General features: G+C 42.6%; 1 protein-coding gene across 5 annotated transcripts in view; it reads right to left on the minus strand.

Annotated features, from left to right (window-relative positions):
- The window catches only part of arhgap12b (Rho GTPase activating protein 12b), a 40,227-nt gene extending 22,547 nt beyond the window's left edge, over positions 1-17,680 (minus strand). For 2 of the 5 annotated variants that reach the window (XM_027008507.3, XM_081697637.1), the window contains exons 1-2: positions 17,467-17,678; positions 9,821-10,598 (exon numbers count right to left, since the gene is read on the minus strand). In XM_027008507.3, coding sequence (XP_026864308.2) covers positions 9,821-10,501 — 681 coding nt within the window. In that variant the 5' untranslated portion in view covers positions 10,502-10,598; positions 17,467-17,678. Of the gene's footprint in view, positions 1-9,820; positions 10,599-17,466 lie in introns of all 5 variants that reach the window. The other 3 variants (XM_081697636.1, XM_027008508.3, XM_027008510.3) reach the window with 3 other exon arrangements.
- Between the last annotated feature and the right edge of the window lie 266 nt (positions 17,681-17,946).

Consider the following 17,946-nt stretch of genomic DNA (forward strand, 5'->3'; position numbering starts at 1 on the left):
CTTGATTACTACAGCAGTAAATCAAGTCATGGGTAAAGTGAAGAGGAACTCAAACAATTATTATTCAAAAATCTGAAATAGTAGTGCTAGAAATAGGAATGCAATCATTTATTAAAGTCTATATAATGCATCCAGAGATCTATAATGGCTTGCCTATGTAACACATTGCAAACATTTTAGTTATTGGCTTAACATTACTATTAGGTAGCAGTCTAAAGTCAGCAAGCTGCATTTGCATTAGAACAAGGAGTTATGGTTCCTCTCTTGATCCGGATGGTGCCTAAACAACACAATTACTGATGAACTGAACCATATGGAGTGTACAGATCATACTCATACAGATGCTATTATTTCAAGTAGCATGTGATTATATGCAAGTGATGCTACCTAAAATGGTACCAAAAATATAACTTTACCAAAGTCCTCAAATTTTTGGCTTATGGTTCTAAGAAATGAATTAATTCTTAAGCTGTATGTTTATTTGAATCTTTCTAGTGAGAGCATTCTTGATCCCTGCTTGGAACTCATTACACTTGGAATTCTTGGCCCTCACTAGCACCACTTCACTAGTAACAGTAACTTCAACCGCAATGAGTGTGACCAAATACTGATCAGTTGTCACAGATGAGTGCCAGTGTGTTTGCACCCAACAAGCACACACACACTCATACACATACATGTGTTTATGACCTCCTGTCCTGTGTCAGTGTCTTCTGGAGATCCAGTCTCTGACTGTGTGTGTACAAATCACATCAAACTCTCCACTTAGTGAATCACACCCTTAACTATACCATTTAATTTTTGCAGTATGCATGAGTTTGAGAGTGCTGGGATTGCTAATTCTGTTGGAATATCATGAATGCTCTCGCACGCGCGCACACACACACTTATGCATAGTCACAGAGAAAAATGACAGGAATTAGTCTAAAGGGAACTGTGTGTTTTTGCCGTAGCAAATTAAAACTGATGCACAGATAAGAGACACAAGATTAACATAATTTGCATGCGTGGGCATGAGGGAGCCAGACAACTGACCTCCTGGTTAATATTCGCCTCTTAGAAACGTCCACACTTTCAAAAGCCTTCCTCCTTTCTCCTTAGTCTCTCATGCACCCTCCTTGATGAAACCCAAACAGAGACACCAGTCTTGCATAAACACTCGCCTCCATTTTATCCAGTATACAAAACAGGACAACTCAAGCAAAAAATTAACTAATTTAAAAAAAAAAATGTAAATAAAAAAAACTTCATCTGGAGACAACAGCCGGCATTGAGCTGCTGAAACCCAAATGAACACAGTCCATTCAGAAGAATGTGCTGAATTTCAAGTCATAGATTTGTGAGCAGATTTGTGAGTTTCTTAAAGTTGATTACCTGAATTCACCTTTGGGATAAACCTACCTGCATTTCTTCACACAGTACCCAATATTTGTTTAGATGAAATTTTGAAATATGGATGGGAGACTCCTAGAAAGCCAAGTTCCCCTTTCCACTAAGCTTCTGGTGAAAGAGAAAGGTTTGAAAAAAAGGGAAAAAAAAAAAGACCTTGCAAAGACCTTGCAGTATGAAGCCAGACAGCAAAAGTAAAGAGTTCAGGTCATTCTGACCAGAGTTCAGTTCACTCCGTCATCATGTTTGGTTATATGCATGTCAATTTGTCATGATTGGTCTTCGCTGGTATCTCTACCAGCAAAGATTTACTGAAATCTAAGAAAATAGATTTTCTTTGGTAGTGTGTTTAAGAGGTTATTTAATAGTCTCTTGTAGTTGGATATGTTTATAACATGACTGTACAATGCACTCAGACACATGCACACGGAGAAAGAAAATGCAAAACAAAGACAGAAAAAAAAAAAAAAATGCAGGCAGCTGGAGCTGTAGACTGAGGGCATATTCAGTGATAGACAGGACATGATGTCACAAGTTGAGAACAAGGAACAGACCCAGACAGGAAGTGCAGTGAGAGCAAAAGCAGCATCTAAGGCAGAGGTGATAGGCTTGTGAAAAATTAAACACCGAGTCAACTACCACCAAAAAAATTAAACAAATACCAAATTTTCATTTTGTGCACTCAGGGCATAATATCTGTCGGAGTATTCCAAATCCATGCGTAGCAGCCTGACATACATTCAATTATTGGAGGGGGAAAAAAATTCTGTTTAACAATGGTTCTTCTGTCAATTGTTAGGATTGTATAAAAATCACAGAAACAGAGTGGCTATGGCTATAGAGACAGACTGACTCAAAGGCAGTCATTCATCTCACTGCTATGTGAAGTTTGGCCAGCCAAACGGAGCATTTTGCATGATATTTGAGCTAACACATTACCACCTAAATCTCTCCCCAAACACCTGATTCCTTCCATATCATGCTGAATTAGCCAGCAGTGCAGAGCAGACACCCCATCCATACAACTCCCTCCACAGCCCTGATTACTTCACACAGAAAACACGAATATGCTTTCAACCTAACCCTCAAGCTGATTGGAGAAATAGACAATGGAAGGATGGACTATAAAGATGGAGTGGGAGGAAGTCAAAGGTCAAGCATTCTTTAGCCCATGCGACAATCAGAACATAGCACTTTGTAAGTGTGTTGTCACCTACAACTCCCTTTGGACTGCAAACTCCCTGTGGGCTTTAAATGCAAGGGCAGAGTGTCCTTGTAACAGAGTGCACATCAGTGACATGTGGTGTTAATATAAAGAAAGGAAACACACTAAAGGAATGTGCACATGATCATCTGTCTGTCTGTCTGACAGTCTCTTTTACAGACAGTTTGCACATCAGCTGTGTTCTCATTCCATCCACTTTCTCGCCGAGCTCTTCCTTCTCATTCACCGCACTCTATAAAGAATGCGCTCTATATAATGTGAGTATTTAAACGCTTTCTTCCACCGACACCAAGAGAGGTGTCGCCACTGTTCTTTCCGATCATTCACTGCCTCTCTAACCCGTGAGGCAGGAGAGAGGAAGCCTGCCCCACAAACCCTAACTAAACATTGTGGTGATGTCAAAGGCAAAAACACAGGGGCAAAACGGCTCTTTTGAGTGTTTGGACTGGCAGCAGCTCCCGGACCCCTTGTGTGCTGGCATAAAGGGGCTTTTTAGGGGCACCCAGTGCCTGCTGGCACAAAACAACAGTCCTCTCTTTCTCCGAGATGCGGAGAGGGTAGCCCACAGCTCCGGAGCACACAAGGCAGAGAGAAGCAGATTACCACCCACTCGATATAGCAGATGAGGAGAGGGGGAGGAGCATGAGATGTAGAGGATGAGACAGAGGTGGGGAAAAAGGGGTTGATGGCAGACACCAAATATGTCCACAAAGGGCAGAATGGATATCTAGCACATTTCATAGCATGAACGGTTGAAAAAGGACAGACACACAGCATCACATGATGACACACTCTGCTAACTCTGAGGCATATAAATGTTACCTGAGTGTGTGTGTCTTTAATTCAGATTCATGAGATTACACCACTAACTCCCCCTTTCACACAGAGATACAATAAGGAAATTTGAAATAGGCAAGATGCATTTTTGCACACGTATGCTCACACGCACACATATACTCATGTGTACACATGTTCATATACACAATTGTCAAGATAAGAGATTAGGACCTGGATAACATTTCAAATCAAAGATTACATTCAAGCTTCTGCACAAAGCCAGCCTTCAAGTGACCAGTGTGCAAAACCCAGTGCAGCGTATACAGATGCATCACCATCCACTGAGCATAGCAGGACACACTGACACTATCTAGAAGTGTCCTCATTGACATCACGAAGAGGGAACTAAGAATGACCACTCCTGCCGGCAAACACGACCAGACAGACATCTTCGCACACCCCCCACAGCAAGTTCACATGAGCTAGGCTTCCTGGGAGCTGTCTGCTGGGGGCTGCTCATGGAACAGTGAGAGGAAGCCATGTCCAGACTGCTTTCAGGGGACTGGCAAGAGCTCCTAGAAAGAGATGCACCCTGCTTATTGGTACTGAGAAAGGGAAGACTGAAGAGTTTCAGTGCGTGCACAAAACCAGAAAAGCAGAACTGCATGGAAGTTGAACTCTTTAGATGCTCTTTAGACTACATAAAAAAAAGAAAGCTTTAAATACCAGACTTGGACATCAGTGTGTTTAGTGAGTCACAGCACATAAAGGAAGACTAATTCTGCCATCTCATGTCTTAATGGGCACTGGGGATTCATACAGTGCACGTCACACAGTTTGCATTCTGGATTAGTGGTTCTGCTTACATCCTGTACACTTTACAAATCCATAACAACACAAGAAACCAGCAATATTTCAGTAATGGATGTACTGTAACTGTTCACACACACACACACACACACACACACACCTGTTGGGCCTGCATGGTTATCTGTGTCTCAGGGACAATTTCAGGGTGTAATTTATGATGAAGTAGGTTCTAGTCCAGATCACAGGAAAGCTCCATGCTGTTTCCTAGGCTCAGGTGAGGAACGTTTGGAGTCAAGGTGCTCCCTGGAGCATTCCAGTTGGGTTTTGAAATCATCACTTTAAAATACAAGCTATCCAGTGCAACCAACCATCCAAAGACACACAGACAGCAGTCCAGCAGAGAGGGCAGGGACTAGGCTCACCATATATAGCCAATATGTAAGAAATCAATCCAAGAAGAAAAAGGAGAAGGACCAAAAATCCTCCTTCCAGGACAACAGGGGAAAAAAAAAAAAAGTAGAATTAGACAGTAAAACTGAAAGCTTGTTGACAGTCACTCCATCTGTCTTGCTGCCTCTCACAAACTTGCCGCCCCAAACACACACACACACACACACACACACACACACACACACCCACCCAGGGTGCAAGGAGCAATCAGCTAGAGGTTAGAGGAAATGCGATGTAACAGTATATATCTACTAAGTCCGTCCTGTGCTCATCGTCACTCTCCAAGGCCAAGGTGCTGCCATCTGAACACAGACACAGTAGGCCAGACCACTCCCATTCAAGGACCAGCATGGGTGCTCCTTACACACACCCTCATTCAGCCCAATAACCTTCAGGTGTCAAACAGAAGGCTAAATCAGGTCAATCATTTCCAGTACAATAGGAGACCAGGCAGCCAATATCCTTTAAGAGGCAGCAGGGCTCAAGGAACAGGGAGCCATCTCCATGGTGAAAACTAATTTCTATTGCATTATGAAACCCACAAGAAGACATTATCCAATCCAAAACAAGGACAAAAAAGCCCAGTGGCATAATGCCGGCCTTCTTGTGGTACACACCCACTGAGAGGTGTTGACAACTAGAATAGTCTAAGCACCAGAAATATTCATTTGCAAAGCATCAATAGTGGTTTGAAAAGTTGTATGAGCATGTGTGTGTTGTCTCATGCTGGCAGTTAGCACTGAATGACAAGAATTCCAGTCTGACCACAAATGCTAGAGTTTAATGTGTTTAGTTATGTTGAATACTACAAATCTGGATTTGTAGATCCTACAGCTATAGGAAAACCCAGGACACATCAAGGCCTAGATGTGACCATAGAGTTTGGATGAAAACAGTCAAATTTGAGCCCAAAGACCAGAAACAAAATCATGTTTTGGCTATATAATGCAATATTACACCTACACTGCAGTAATTATGTCATACTATAGATCTCATTACCTCATTACACAAGAAACCAGCAATATTTCAGTAATGGATGTACTCTAACTGTTCTCTCACACACACACTATACTATAGATCTCATTACCTCCAGCTCAGTGCTAATGCTAATGTAGCTCAGTGCTACACTACATATATATCCATATATATATATCCATATATATATATATATATATATATATATATATATATATATATATATATATATATATATATATATATATGTCTGTCACCGGACAGATATATAACTATGTAAGTGACCAAATTTTAATTTAACTTCATATTACAACATTCCAAATTATCCATGAAGCTCAATTTCCTACCACAATTATGAGGCTTTTCATTACTTTGCCCAGCCTGGATGTGCTTGTGTGCGCATGCATGAGAGACAGCTTGCAACACCCTGTATGCCTACTATAGACAGACATCATAGAGCGCATTGGTAAGAGTGCTGGAGTGGATCGTTCCAGCATGTGGGAGTGGACAGATGATTCCGGATCATTCTGCACAGGCCTGCTGTCACCCGTTGGCCCAATGGGTCTGAGGGGCAGAACAACAAAAGCAGCCAGCTGCTCTAGAAGAACCACTCCCTCCCTCCGACTGCATTCACACAAACACAGCAGAACCAGACCCAGCACCCAGAGGGAGGGAGGGAGTTGGAGGCAGAGGGAGGTAAAGCGATTCCTGTCTTTGCAGCTTGGCTGTAAAAGCGGCTCACTCTCTGCGGGAGGAACGCTGACCTAGAGCACACTTCAAACCCCAGACAAATGTGAGAATGCATGAGTAAGCAAGACTTTAATTACACTGCACTACACTTGAATCTAAAGATGTGCTGCTGTTGCCATGCTGGTGACACACATACAGACTCAGTAAAGACTGCAGTAACTGCTCTCAGCCAAACCAAAAATTAGCACTGAGTATTAAGTAAGAGCTGAAAGCGCACACACAGTCAATTTTCTTTTCCTCTGCAACACAAACACACCTGATATAATCATTCTGATCATATGTGTGCATGAGCAGATAGAGATAGAGATAGACAGACAGACATACACACAGAGAGGAGAGAGAGAGAGAGAGAGAGAGAGAGACAGGGACAGGAGCACCATGAAGTCTCACTGCAAGAATAAAGAAAAAAATGTATGTGATTCAATAATTCAGTGACCATTATATTTACTCAACATGCACACCCACACACCACACCCACAATCAATTTACTCCTTAACACTCCTGATGTAATCATTCCACATGTATCTGCAAGGCTGAATGCATCATAAGCAAGGCTATAACCATCACCTATAGAGTGAGGAACTCATCCTGATCTCCCTCTCACACACACAGTGTGAAAGGGCAAGAAATAAGGGGTTAGGCTTGACAAGGATAACTCATGTCTCTATGCACATCTATGGCTGTCACAATTAGCATGATTAGCTAAGTGTGTGTGTAATGTCTGCCTTTACTACAATAAGGAAGAAAAAACAAACAAACTTGGAAAGTAGATGTGAAACCAGAGAGAGATCCACACACAGAGAGAGGACAGACAGACAAACAGCATTTGTAAGGGGCTGAGGGAACAGGAGAGTGAGAAGTAGAGAGATCTCTTCAGTAAAGGAGTCAATATTAGATTAGGACAAGGAGTGCTTTCCTGTCGTCCAGGCTGAGCAAAGCTTTATTGAGTTCCTTGACTGGGCCAGTGCTTTTGTGTGTGTGTCGGGGGGGGGGGGGGGGGGAATGAAAGGAATGCTCAGGAGAAAAGCAAGGGGGCCTCCTTTACACTCTGCATGAAAAAGGAGATCTAGAACTCTGAGTGTCCCAAAACGAGCAAGGAGCCATTTTGTTTTCACTCCCAAATTTCACGTTCACCAGTAATAGTTCCATACACTGGGCCACTGGGCATGAGAACAGGGAAATTATGCAGTTTTTAGGCCACCCTTTAAAACTATTAGGTCACTGCTTAATTCCTATATATTAGTTTGCGTGTGTGTGTAATTTTATATATATATATATATATATATATATATATATATATATATATATATATATATATATATATATATATATATATATATATATATATATATATATATATATATATATATATATATATATATATATATAAAATCTTATTGAAAAGTTTGTACAGGCAGCATAAGCGAAAATAAATGTATAGAGGAAAGCTGGAGATCATTTCTTCACACACACACACACAGTTCGTGGGGCTTACCTCTGGGATAAATGAATAAACAAACAAATTAATGTAAATACATAAATGCAATATACAAATGTTTACTTTACCAAATAAAACTTGAACCTACAAACAAATGTAAGTCACTACCTTTTAACTAACACACACACACACATGCGACAAGAGTAAACAAGCAAAGACAAACACATGAAGAATACAAAGTCCATTTTTCCCATTCAGCAGTCCCTTCTAAGCCTAACATGGAATATTGCAATGTTACATTTGTGTGCTTTCTTTAACAGGGGACCTGGATGCCACAGCCTATACTAATGCATACATTTGAGAAGCAGGAGATTCCACTCTATTTGAAAGCTCATCTAAGTGTAATTAACTCTGGTAGAGAAATGCACTTCTATTGCACAGTGTGATAGAATTAGAATTAGGAGTGTGAATGTGCAAGAGAACACTAAAGGCGAAGGGTGAGAAGGAACGTACAAAAGCCCCAAGTCCATCAGCAGACACAGACTGAGGAGAAGAAGAGGGCGAGACAACAAGAGAGCGAGAGAGAGGTGTATATGTGTGAGTGAGTGGTGAGAGACAGAGAACCATATAAGCCATTTCAATCAAACATGGCAGGATGATGGCTTTGAAGGAGAAAGAATTATTCATGTGTTACTAAATGCATGTGGTAAGTGACAGACAGTCTTGCAGTGAAAAATCCCTTGAAGGAGAACACACTGTTCTGTATTTGTTGGTAAGCCACTGTTCTGACAGGAAACACAGATCTTTCCTTTTCGCCTATGTAATGTCATGACACACATGATAATTTATGCACTTTACTTGCACATCTGATGCTAGGACCTTTGTCTGAAACATTGTTTCCCTGGAAACCTTGTGTACTACATTGTTTCCCTGGAAACCTTGTGTACTACACCACAATATTTACTACTTGTATACATGCTGAAGTCATTGGACTGGAACAGAAAGGACACGCTTACTGTCCTTTTCGATTAACTTAATCTGGTTTCGGCATATAACCCAGGGCATTCTAGTGTCACCCTCTCTCTCTACCATACACACACAGACCGTGAGGGGTGGGGAGTGTAGGGCCCAAACATCCTGATATGACCCAATTTCTGGTCTCCCACAATCCCCTTTGTTTAGTTGATGGAGACAGGGAGACCAAGACAAAGGGAGAGGCCTCTACACTGCACGTCTCTCTCAGGGAATACATGACAAAGCCATGACACTTTATACCATTGAACAAATGTCTTACCGTGTTTCTCCCATGAGTTCCATATTTAGCATAATCCATTAGGTTAGGCATAATTAGCATACAGCAGAAGGATAAGATGTCCAGGTATGGGTGCTCCCTACATTCCATTATAAACCATTCATCTGTTAGGTTGACACTTAAAATGAATTCCTGTGTATAATAATATAAATGATACACCTGTCTATTTTTGCTTTAGTTGTACAGTGTATTGCAGGGTTTTGTGTGCTGGTCTCTTAGTAAGGTCTCTTGTAGAAATACCGTGTAAAACAATGTAAAGACATCATGTCTATGCAAACTTTTGGTCTCTACAGGTTTGTAACAAACAACAGGTGCTACATAGCCTTCGTGTGCACCTCACACTGGGTGGAAGTCAGAAAATGCAGTCTTATGCATTTGTACCAGGCTGAATGCAAGAGAGAGGAAAGGATTTTTTTTTTTTAGTGTCTAAAGTGTCAGTAGTGAGAGAGAGAGAGAGAGATAGTGAATGAGATTAGAGCAAGACTGTGAGAGTGAATGAGTGAGAGTGAGGAAAATCAAGAGAGGGGAACAATATGTGAGAAAAAGAACATGAGAGGGAGAGAGAGCAAGAAAGCAAGAGTGACAGAGGGAGTGTGTGATGAACTGATGAACAAATCTTCCAGTAATGGCTGGAACCACACAACTGCAAGCTGAATGCATGAAGCACCCTATCAGTGTGGTGAGAGTCTCTTACCTGTGTGTGCTCCATGGAGCTGCTGCTCAGTTCGTCTCCCGATTCAGAATCGTTCCGCAATTTTTCCGATCCTTCTCCAGGGGAGGATGCATCTGTATCCAACGGCAACCCTCCTGGGGTCTTCCCCCGGCAACCTGGCTCCTTGGGAGGTGACTCAGGCCGGATGCGCGCCAGCAGCGAGTTGCCATGGTGATGATTGTGATGGTTATTATTAAGGAGAGTGAGCTCCGCGAGCACGTCCTTCATGCCTGGGTTCTGATTGGAGTCCCGCATCAGCAAGGGTGGGGTCTGTTGCCCTGGCAAAGGGGAAGGCGTGTTGCAAGGGGGTGGGCGTCCAAAGCTGAGCATGTCCGGAGGAGCCCGGTGCTGGAGGTTGTCGTTCACTGAAGGGCACTGGTTGATGTGGAGGAGCGTTGGGGGCTTGGCACGAGGTTTGGGGGGTGGCAGGAGTGCCCGTCTCACTTCGCGCACGTACTGGGCGGGCACATAGAAGGCCTTGGTGCCCTCTTCTCCACGCACCTGCCACCAGTCGTCATTGGTTTTCCTCACCAGCGTGTAGCATTCGCCCTGGTGGATGGAGATGAGTCTGTCTTTGGCCTTGTACTCGTAGTCATACTCCACCTCCACATAAACCTGGCCCGGGGCCAAGGCCAGCTCACAGCCAGCCTCCCTCTCTGACATTACTGGCAGCGTGCGTGCTCGCGCGCTTGTGTGCTCGGATTCAGAACACGCCTGCTGGAAGGACCCGCATCCCTGATGGGAATATGTGCTGATGACTCTGCAGGAGGAACAGAATCATGAACAGAACCATGCTTAACGGCACAACGCAAACACACCGTCTATATAGCTGGATGCAAACAGAATTTTGGTCACTATTAATAAACCTCAGGTCACAGATGACAGAACACAAATAATGTTAAGGTGAATTACTTCAATGGTCATCAAAAATGCACACACACACACACACACACACACACCTCAAAAGAGAAGAGGCAGTGTTCCTGTACCCTCGAGCACTTGCTATCAGCATGGTAACAATCATGCGTGAGGACACCATGGCAACAAGCCTATCAGTAACTCAGTGATCCAATTACAATGGCAGGACTCGCACACACATGGAAAAAAATGGCAACAACTCAACTGATCCAAGTAACATTTTCTAGAGCATGGTTCAAAGCATTATGGTCCATCCCTCTCTCTCTCTCTCTCTCTCTCTCTCTCTCCCCCCCCCTGTTTCTCTCACATACCGTCCCTTGTGTTCAATAACTGGTCTAACTGCATGCAAAGAACAGTAGCAATTTAAATTGCTTTATGGCATTTCTCTGTAATCCATTCAGAATTTTAGCACTGGTTACCGGAGACACAAAGACGTGGGTCAGCTGAGGGTTAAATATACACCGGCGCGTTCCAACATGGGATGTGCAGATGAGTGACGGCTACAGCAGGAGTGGAGCCTCGCACCTCCTCCTTCCTCCACTCACTCATTCAGGGACTGGACCATAGGAGCCTTCCAGACTCCAGGGCTATCATTTTTCCAGAACATTGTCCATAAAAGGGATGAGACACCCAGGTGTGGGTGACCCCTCACTGCTTTCAAACCACTGTGCACACTCCCAGTGTCCTCCTCACTTTGGACCAGTTGCTCACAAGTGAATGAAAATAGCAACAAGTGTACGTGTGTGTGTGTGCGCCTGTGTGTGCGCACGCAAGCACGAGTGAATGCATGTGCATGTCCAAAAGCAGGATACCAGACGTGTGCTTGACGTGAAGCACTGCTGCACTAAATTTAGATATGGAGACAGTGTGTGCGAGATGCAACGCTAAAAGAAGCTGGCTGCCAAGTCTGGATGTAACAAAATACTGTAACAAGACACACATGGGTGTACGAGAGATCCCCGTTGTAAGCCAGTGGTATGCTTTTAATCCAACACTTTAAAAAAGGAAGATAAAACGAGCCAGTCACCTGTTGATTCGGAGCCGATGGATTCAGGTGCCAGGTACTACAGACTGAGTGGTCAACAGAAACAAGCTTCCAGCACATCAATTTCTACACAGCTCTCTCAGTCATAGCCATAACTATGTTAACATAACAACCCCTAAAGCGCAATTCAGCTTTATTTTTGCTTAGGTTTCACATTTTTGACTTGACTGTTCATGTCATGTTTTAAGTGACCCATATCTGATATCAGTGTGAACAGACGTGCACGCATTAACGAGCAACATCAAGTCCCTCAGTGCGAGATGAATGCTGAGGCGGGCTCGTCAGACAGCGTGTGTGGTGGAGGTGCTAAGCAAATACTGCTGTGCAGAGACAGGTGAACACAGGAGAGAGGTGATGGGCTCAGAATGCAAGCTTCGTTCCACACTTTTGCAGTAAAATGTGAGGTTCAAAAATAAATAAATAAATAAAATTCAATCTGAGGTAGCACTGGAACAGATATGCAGGCTAGTGGTCCAAATATGATTTGAAAAGATTAGACTTTTGTATTCAGGCTGCTTAAAAAAAAAAAAAGACAGACAGACAAAGCCCTCACATTTCTGTTACATGTATGCAAAGAAATAAATGCTACTCAGATCTAGGCCACTTTTATCATGAAATGTGATCATGGTTTGTAACCTCAGTACACATTCTCTCTGGCTACTGCATGCCATTAAATGAAGCCTTTAACAAGGTCTGCTGGTAAACTACTATAACACTAGTCCAGTATCATTTCAATATCACCATGGAACGACATCATGTCACTGTCGCTGGTCTGTGATAACATTGTGTTGGAGAACTGTCTGTGCTCTGCCTCTCATCTATTTAGTCTACAAGTAGCTCCCTCCCACCACTTCCAGACACATCTATCATACACAGACACACAAACATACACATGCACAGACAAACATACATATATACACACACAGACAGACACACACACACACACACACACACACACACACACACACACACACACAGTTATGGCTTCACAAAGCATCATATTGTAACTATTAAAAATGCAATGTGTCCAATCGATGAAACATCCAGTCGCACATTGTTGACAAAAACCCTTGTTTGTCAGATCATGTAATGACTTGTACATCAACAGAAATATGACCAGCATTTAGCAACAGAAAGCCATTTCAGCTACTGTAGGTCTGACTTCCATTTACCAGATAATTGTGGTGTATTGTAGAGGTCAATATTGCAGTAATGATTAACATGCACAACACTGTATAAGCATAAGTCTCTAAAAAGGCTTAAATCCTCTAGCACGCTGAACATAGAGGACATGGTTTAATATTCACAGTCCATCCATACTGCTCCTAGTGCTGCATGGTTTGAGTCTATATTAATCTTGTTTGATTCAAAATGAATCTAATTTATTAACTTTGCTTCATCAATGAATTACTCTACAGGGGTTGTAATGCATGACGATGCCTGCAGTATGTCTAGTTATTTATTCTTATAAGCATTCATACTGTAATGTGATTGACAATAGAGAAGTGATACATTAGATATCAAAATATTTCAGGTGAATGTTTAGAAAACTACAAATGTCCACAGACAAGCAAAATATCCTTCCCAAAATTATGCTTTGAATTGACATTACATCACAGAATCTGTTAGTCTTACAACGCTACTGTTCTTGTGAACAGCAGCTGCTGCTGCTTACATTGCATTTTCCACAAAACATAGACCGCTGTAAATTGCTAAACTGCGTTCAGTAAAGCTGCATTCAGTAAAACTTCTGTAAAGGATCCTCCTGCACCCAAATATGCAACATCAGGGGCACTTGTAGCGTGCTTTGGGCAGAGATCTCAAAAGCTCTCTCACCCTGACAACAGATAGTGTCTGCAAAATTCTGGCACCTGTCAGAAGATCACAACAAGCTTACTTCAGCCCTTGTTAAAGCATACAGACATGTGAAACCTCAAATGTGTGCAACAGAGAGGGTGAGTAGCAAGTAGGTAAAGTTCAGTGTAGTGGTGATGGATGACAGAAGGAGTAAGATGAAGACATAGTGCAGGTCCGCTTCTTGTCCTAGTGAAAGGGAGCTCAGATCACCCAGCTGGTCTCGTCACCGTGTGGAAGGATTACAGTGTCATATTCAACGGATGCTAATGACTAAATCCAGTAACTCAGGATTCCAACATGGCCACTGCTCATCTTTGTGCACCATCCTAGACAACTTGTGTGTGACAACTGACTGGTGAGACAACATTTCTGATCAACTAGATGCATACACAAATTTATTTGGATAGATGTAGACAAAACAACCAGCTAATGAGAAGGCAAATAGTAGATATTCATACAGTAATGTGATGGCTTGAGAAAATATGGCAACTTCTTTGAGACTCTGAGTTTACTCTCTAAATAGAAGTTCTGATGTCAGAACAAGGCTTGAATTGAACATATTCCTACCTAGGCTGAGTCTGACACTAATAGTTTTAGAATGTAGATTTGAAGGACAGTGTTTAAGATCTCTCATTCACTACAGTGGTGTGTCTTCATCTGTCAGTCACTCTTACACACTTCCAGACACAAACCATCACAGATACCCCCAACCAGACAGAAACAGTATATCTCTCTTGTGGCAAACAGTGTCACAATTAAAGTGCAAACCAAACACCATTTGCAACTCAAGCATAAAGATAACAGAGACTGGAACATCAGCTTACTGGAGGATTTTTCAAGACATTAAGAAAAGAAATCAAACTGGAGATTTTTGTGAGACGTTTTCAAAGTGAGAGACCAAGGTGAGATACTTTTCAGTCAGATCTATACAGAACCAATTTGTCACAGAAACAAAGAAAAATAAACATTTCTATTCATCAGCTTCACCACAGAAAGCAAACCCTGAAAAGTGAAAGTACACACACTCCCCCAGAGCTGTTCTCTCCTCTAAGTGTCAAAACTCATCAACCGTCTGTCACCTCCTCAAAGATTACATTGTAAGGGCCATATAGAAGCAGATTCCTAGGTTCAAACTGTCTGAGACTGGGGCAAATCTCTATTCATGTAAACAAACAGCCTAATTCAGTCCAACGACAGACAAGGCAGGTATTTCACTCAGTTATGTGTCTCCCATTCTGGGACTTGAGTGGAAGCTCTATAAACAGGGACCATATGGAGGGCCTGGGGTACTGCTGAGACTTCTGGGGCCCTAGAACCACAGCATACAGAAAACCTCTACAGCCTCACACCACTCCACTAAGATGACTGACAGCTCTGCAGAAACATGTACTGTCTAAAGGATAGAGCCAGCAACTGCACACTGATTCAGTCACGGTTTATTTAATTCTGTCCTGCAGGTGTAAGATGTAAATGTATGCCACTCTTTTCAGTAATTTAAATGAGTAACACAAAGGGATAGAGTTCAGTGAGCCCAAAGCACTGCCCACTCAGAAGATGCATGATGTTACAGAGAGTGAAATATGATATACTCCCACGGATATTTCACAATGACCTTATTACTGCAGTGTTATTGGGGAAGGGCAGCTGCAGATACCTCCACCTTAGACTTCCAGTCGGAACTGCCAAAGGTCCCCCTGCGGGAAAAGCGGTCCAGAAATTTCATTCAGCTAAAACATTTCGTCTCTCATGTTTTCATTTTGACCATCTTCAGTGTGCAGTGCATTGAAGATTTCCCCATCTGAAAGTGTGTAAACCACTGAAAGTTGAGATTCTGCTGGTAAACCTCTGAGAATATTGTGGAGGAGTTGGCCTCTCTTGCACACACATGCCCATGCATTGCACAGAGCAAATAACTGTATGCATCATCAGGACGATTTAGGCTGATATTAGAATTTGGTATGATTTCCCCAAATATCACATTGTTAAGACTGTTTTAGTTCAGTTTTCAAATTGATAAGTATTCTTCCAATGGCCTAAACTACCACACTAGTATGTCAAGGATGGTCCCTCTACATTTTCTGATTGATAGCTTGTTTGGGGTTGACCCAAAATAGAGGATTCAATCATGTGGCACTCAAAACTTGATCTGTTTAAGACCTAACAAGGACCAAACATCTTTTCTTCACGGCCACTCAGCCTGGGAGAAGAATGGACAGAACAATGTTGTTAAATGCTGCCCTTATCTACTGTTACATGGATAACGTCTTGTACAAAGTCTAGATGTTAAATTTCACTTGATGTTTAAGATCCATCACAGTACTCACACTGATCTGTGAATGTGGATTACTAACAGTTGTCACACAGCTACAGTCATGGACCATCACAAAGATTTTCAACCATTCCAGTGAGTCAAGATGAGGTACCTCCAATGCAGGGTATGACACTGGCCCAATATTAAGTCAAAATGTCTGTGATAAAACTCACTTTCCAGTGTCAGAAATAGCGTACAATAGTGTTTTATTTATTTTTTTATTTCGGTTTATTGGTGGGAGGGCGGAGGTATTTCAGATAATGACCTTCCAGAAGGAAGCACGTCATGCATACTGTACTTTGGGTAGGACATAAATAAACAAAGAGGTATTTTAAATCCGAAAACAATTTCTCCCGGTCACAAGATCATAAAGCCTCTGCATATCTCCAGCTGTGCATTTTAAAATTTAAAAGTAAATGCTGGTCGATGCTGATTAATCCATTTTCATCGACTGGGATAAACAAGCATAGTGAACGAGTAGCTAGCATTTCCCAAAATAAACAGGATTGATTTCCTGAGCGTATTCTACTGTGCATATACTTTGCAGCCCTAAGTGCGGATAGAATGCATCATTATGAACATAACGGAGCACTCATGGCCGCTCCGCATGATTCGGACTGGGGACAGCCCACAGCCAGTACTAATGCATGTCTTTGTTCCAGCGGTTCGTTCAAAACAGCTGCAGCGATTTATACATGAACAAAACACACACGCGTGCGACTAAGAGGAGCATCATATGACTTCTATCACTGTCACACGTCATTTGTGTTAGTAATGTTACCGAATAAATCATGACCACTAGCTAACGGCGCAAAAAAACGTATTGCTTTTTAACCCCCAGGTCCACCTGACTACGTTCCGAGATCTGGGAGGGAGGAGGAGAGATGAGACGGTGGGGGTTTGCATGGTTCGTACACAAGTCTGTGTGTCGGGGGGGTCGACCCAAAAGTTTACTCGACATGTTATATGGAATAGTCCAAAAGAGGTAATTTGAACAATTCGATCATTTGCACCGGTAAACCCTGGCAGCTGGATTAACGATGACAAAAAGCGTTTTTCATACAACATAAAAGTGACTGGATGTCTGTCTATACCAGCTGCCAATAGACTTTCTCTCTGACCACACTGACGGAATCAGCATATGGGACCATTTCTATTAATACAATGCACACTCGACACTCAAAACACTTCACATATAGGTATCGACAGCTTTATACAAGCTATTCTCCCTCAGCAACTTCACATTGTGCACACAAATTTGCATACAGAATCTTGCAACGTGGGACAACGACAATACTATTTTTATGTATTAAACTTAAACAGTAGCGTGAATTTTGCCGCAGGACTAAGGCAGGTCCTTCCGGGGGAGACCGTGGCTGAAGTGGCTAGCCGCAATGTAGCAAACAGCCGCCGTGCAACAATCAATAGCGACAACGTAACTCTTTATGTAATAAACAATGCACCCTTCAATTGAATGTAGAAACTATGTGTACTGACCTTGCTCTCAGAGATTCGGTGCTGTCAGGCCGGCTTATCGCGGAGGGCTTGAAATAAACTTTTAAATGTCCGTTTTGCGGTTTAGGACACTTCCACTAAAACAGTGCGCGCGGCTCCCTGCCTCGTTTCCAGCCCGACGATTTGTGGGAGCGCGCGCCTGTGTGACTCCGTGCTGCCTCGCCTCCACCCCTGCTGTTGCAGCGAAGATGGGCTGCGCTACTGGTGTCTGAATTTATTACAGGCCCCCTCGTGGTGCCACAGCACTTCTTATGCAGTCATCTACGTTACGTGTACTCATCCTAGAGAAGATGTCAGCACCGAGCTGTGTTGCTGGCCAAGCACGATCCTCGGTAGTTTTTTTTTTTTGGCTACGCATGTTCACCGTAAGTGCATTGCCCCTTAGACATGGAAACAATTTACTTTTACCGTTTGTTTTAGGTTTTCAGTAATGTTATATAATGTTCGACATAATTTTAATGC

Source organism: Electrophorus electricus, chromosome 15, assembly GCF_041902795.1.
Source record: "Electrophorus electricus isolate QZ-2024a chromosome 15, ASM4190279v1, whole genome shotgun sequence".
Classification (NCBI taxonomy): Eukaryota; Metazoa; Chordata; class Actinopteri; order Gymnotiformes; family Gymnotidae; genus Electrophorus; species Electrophorus electricus.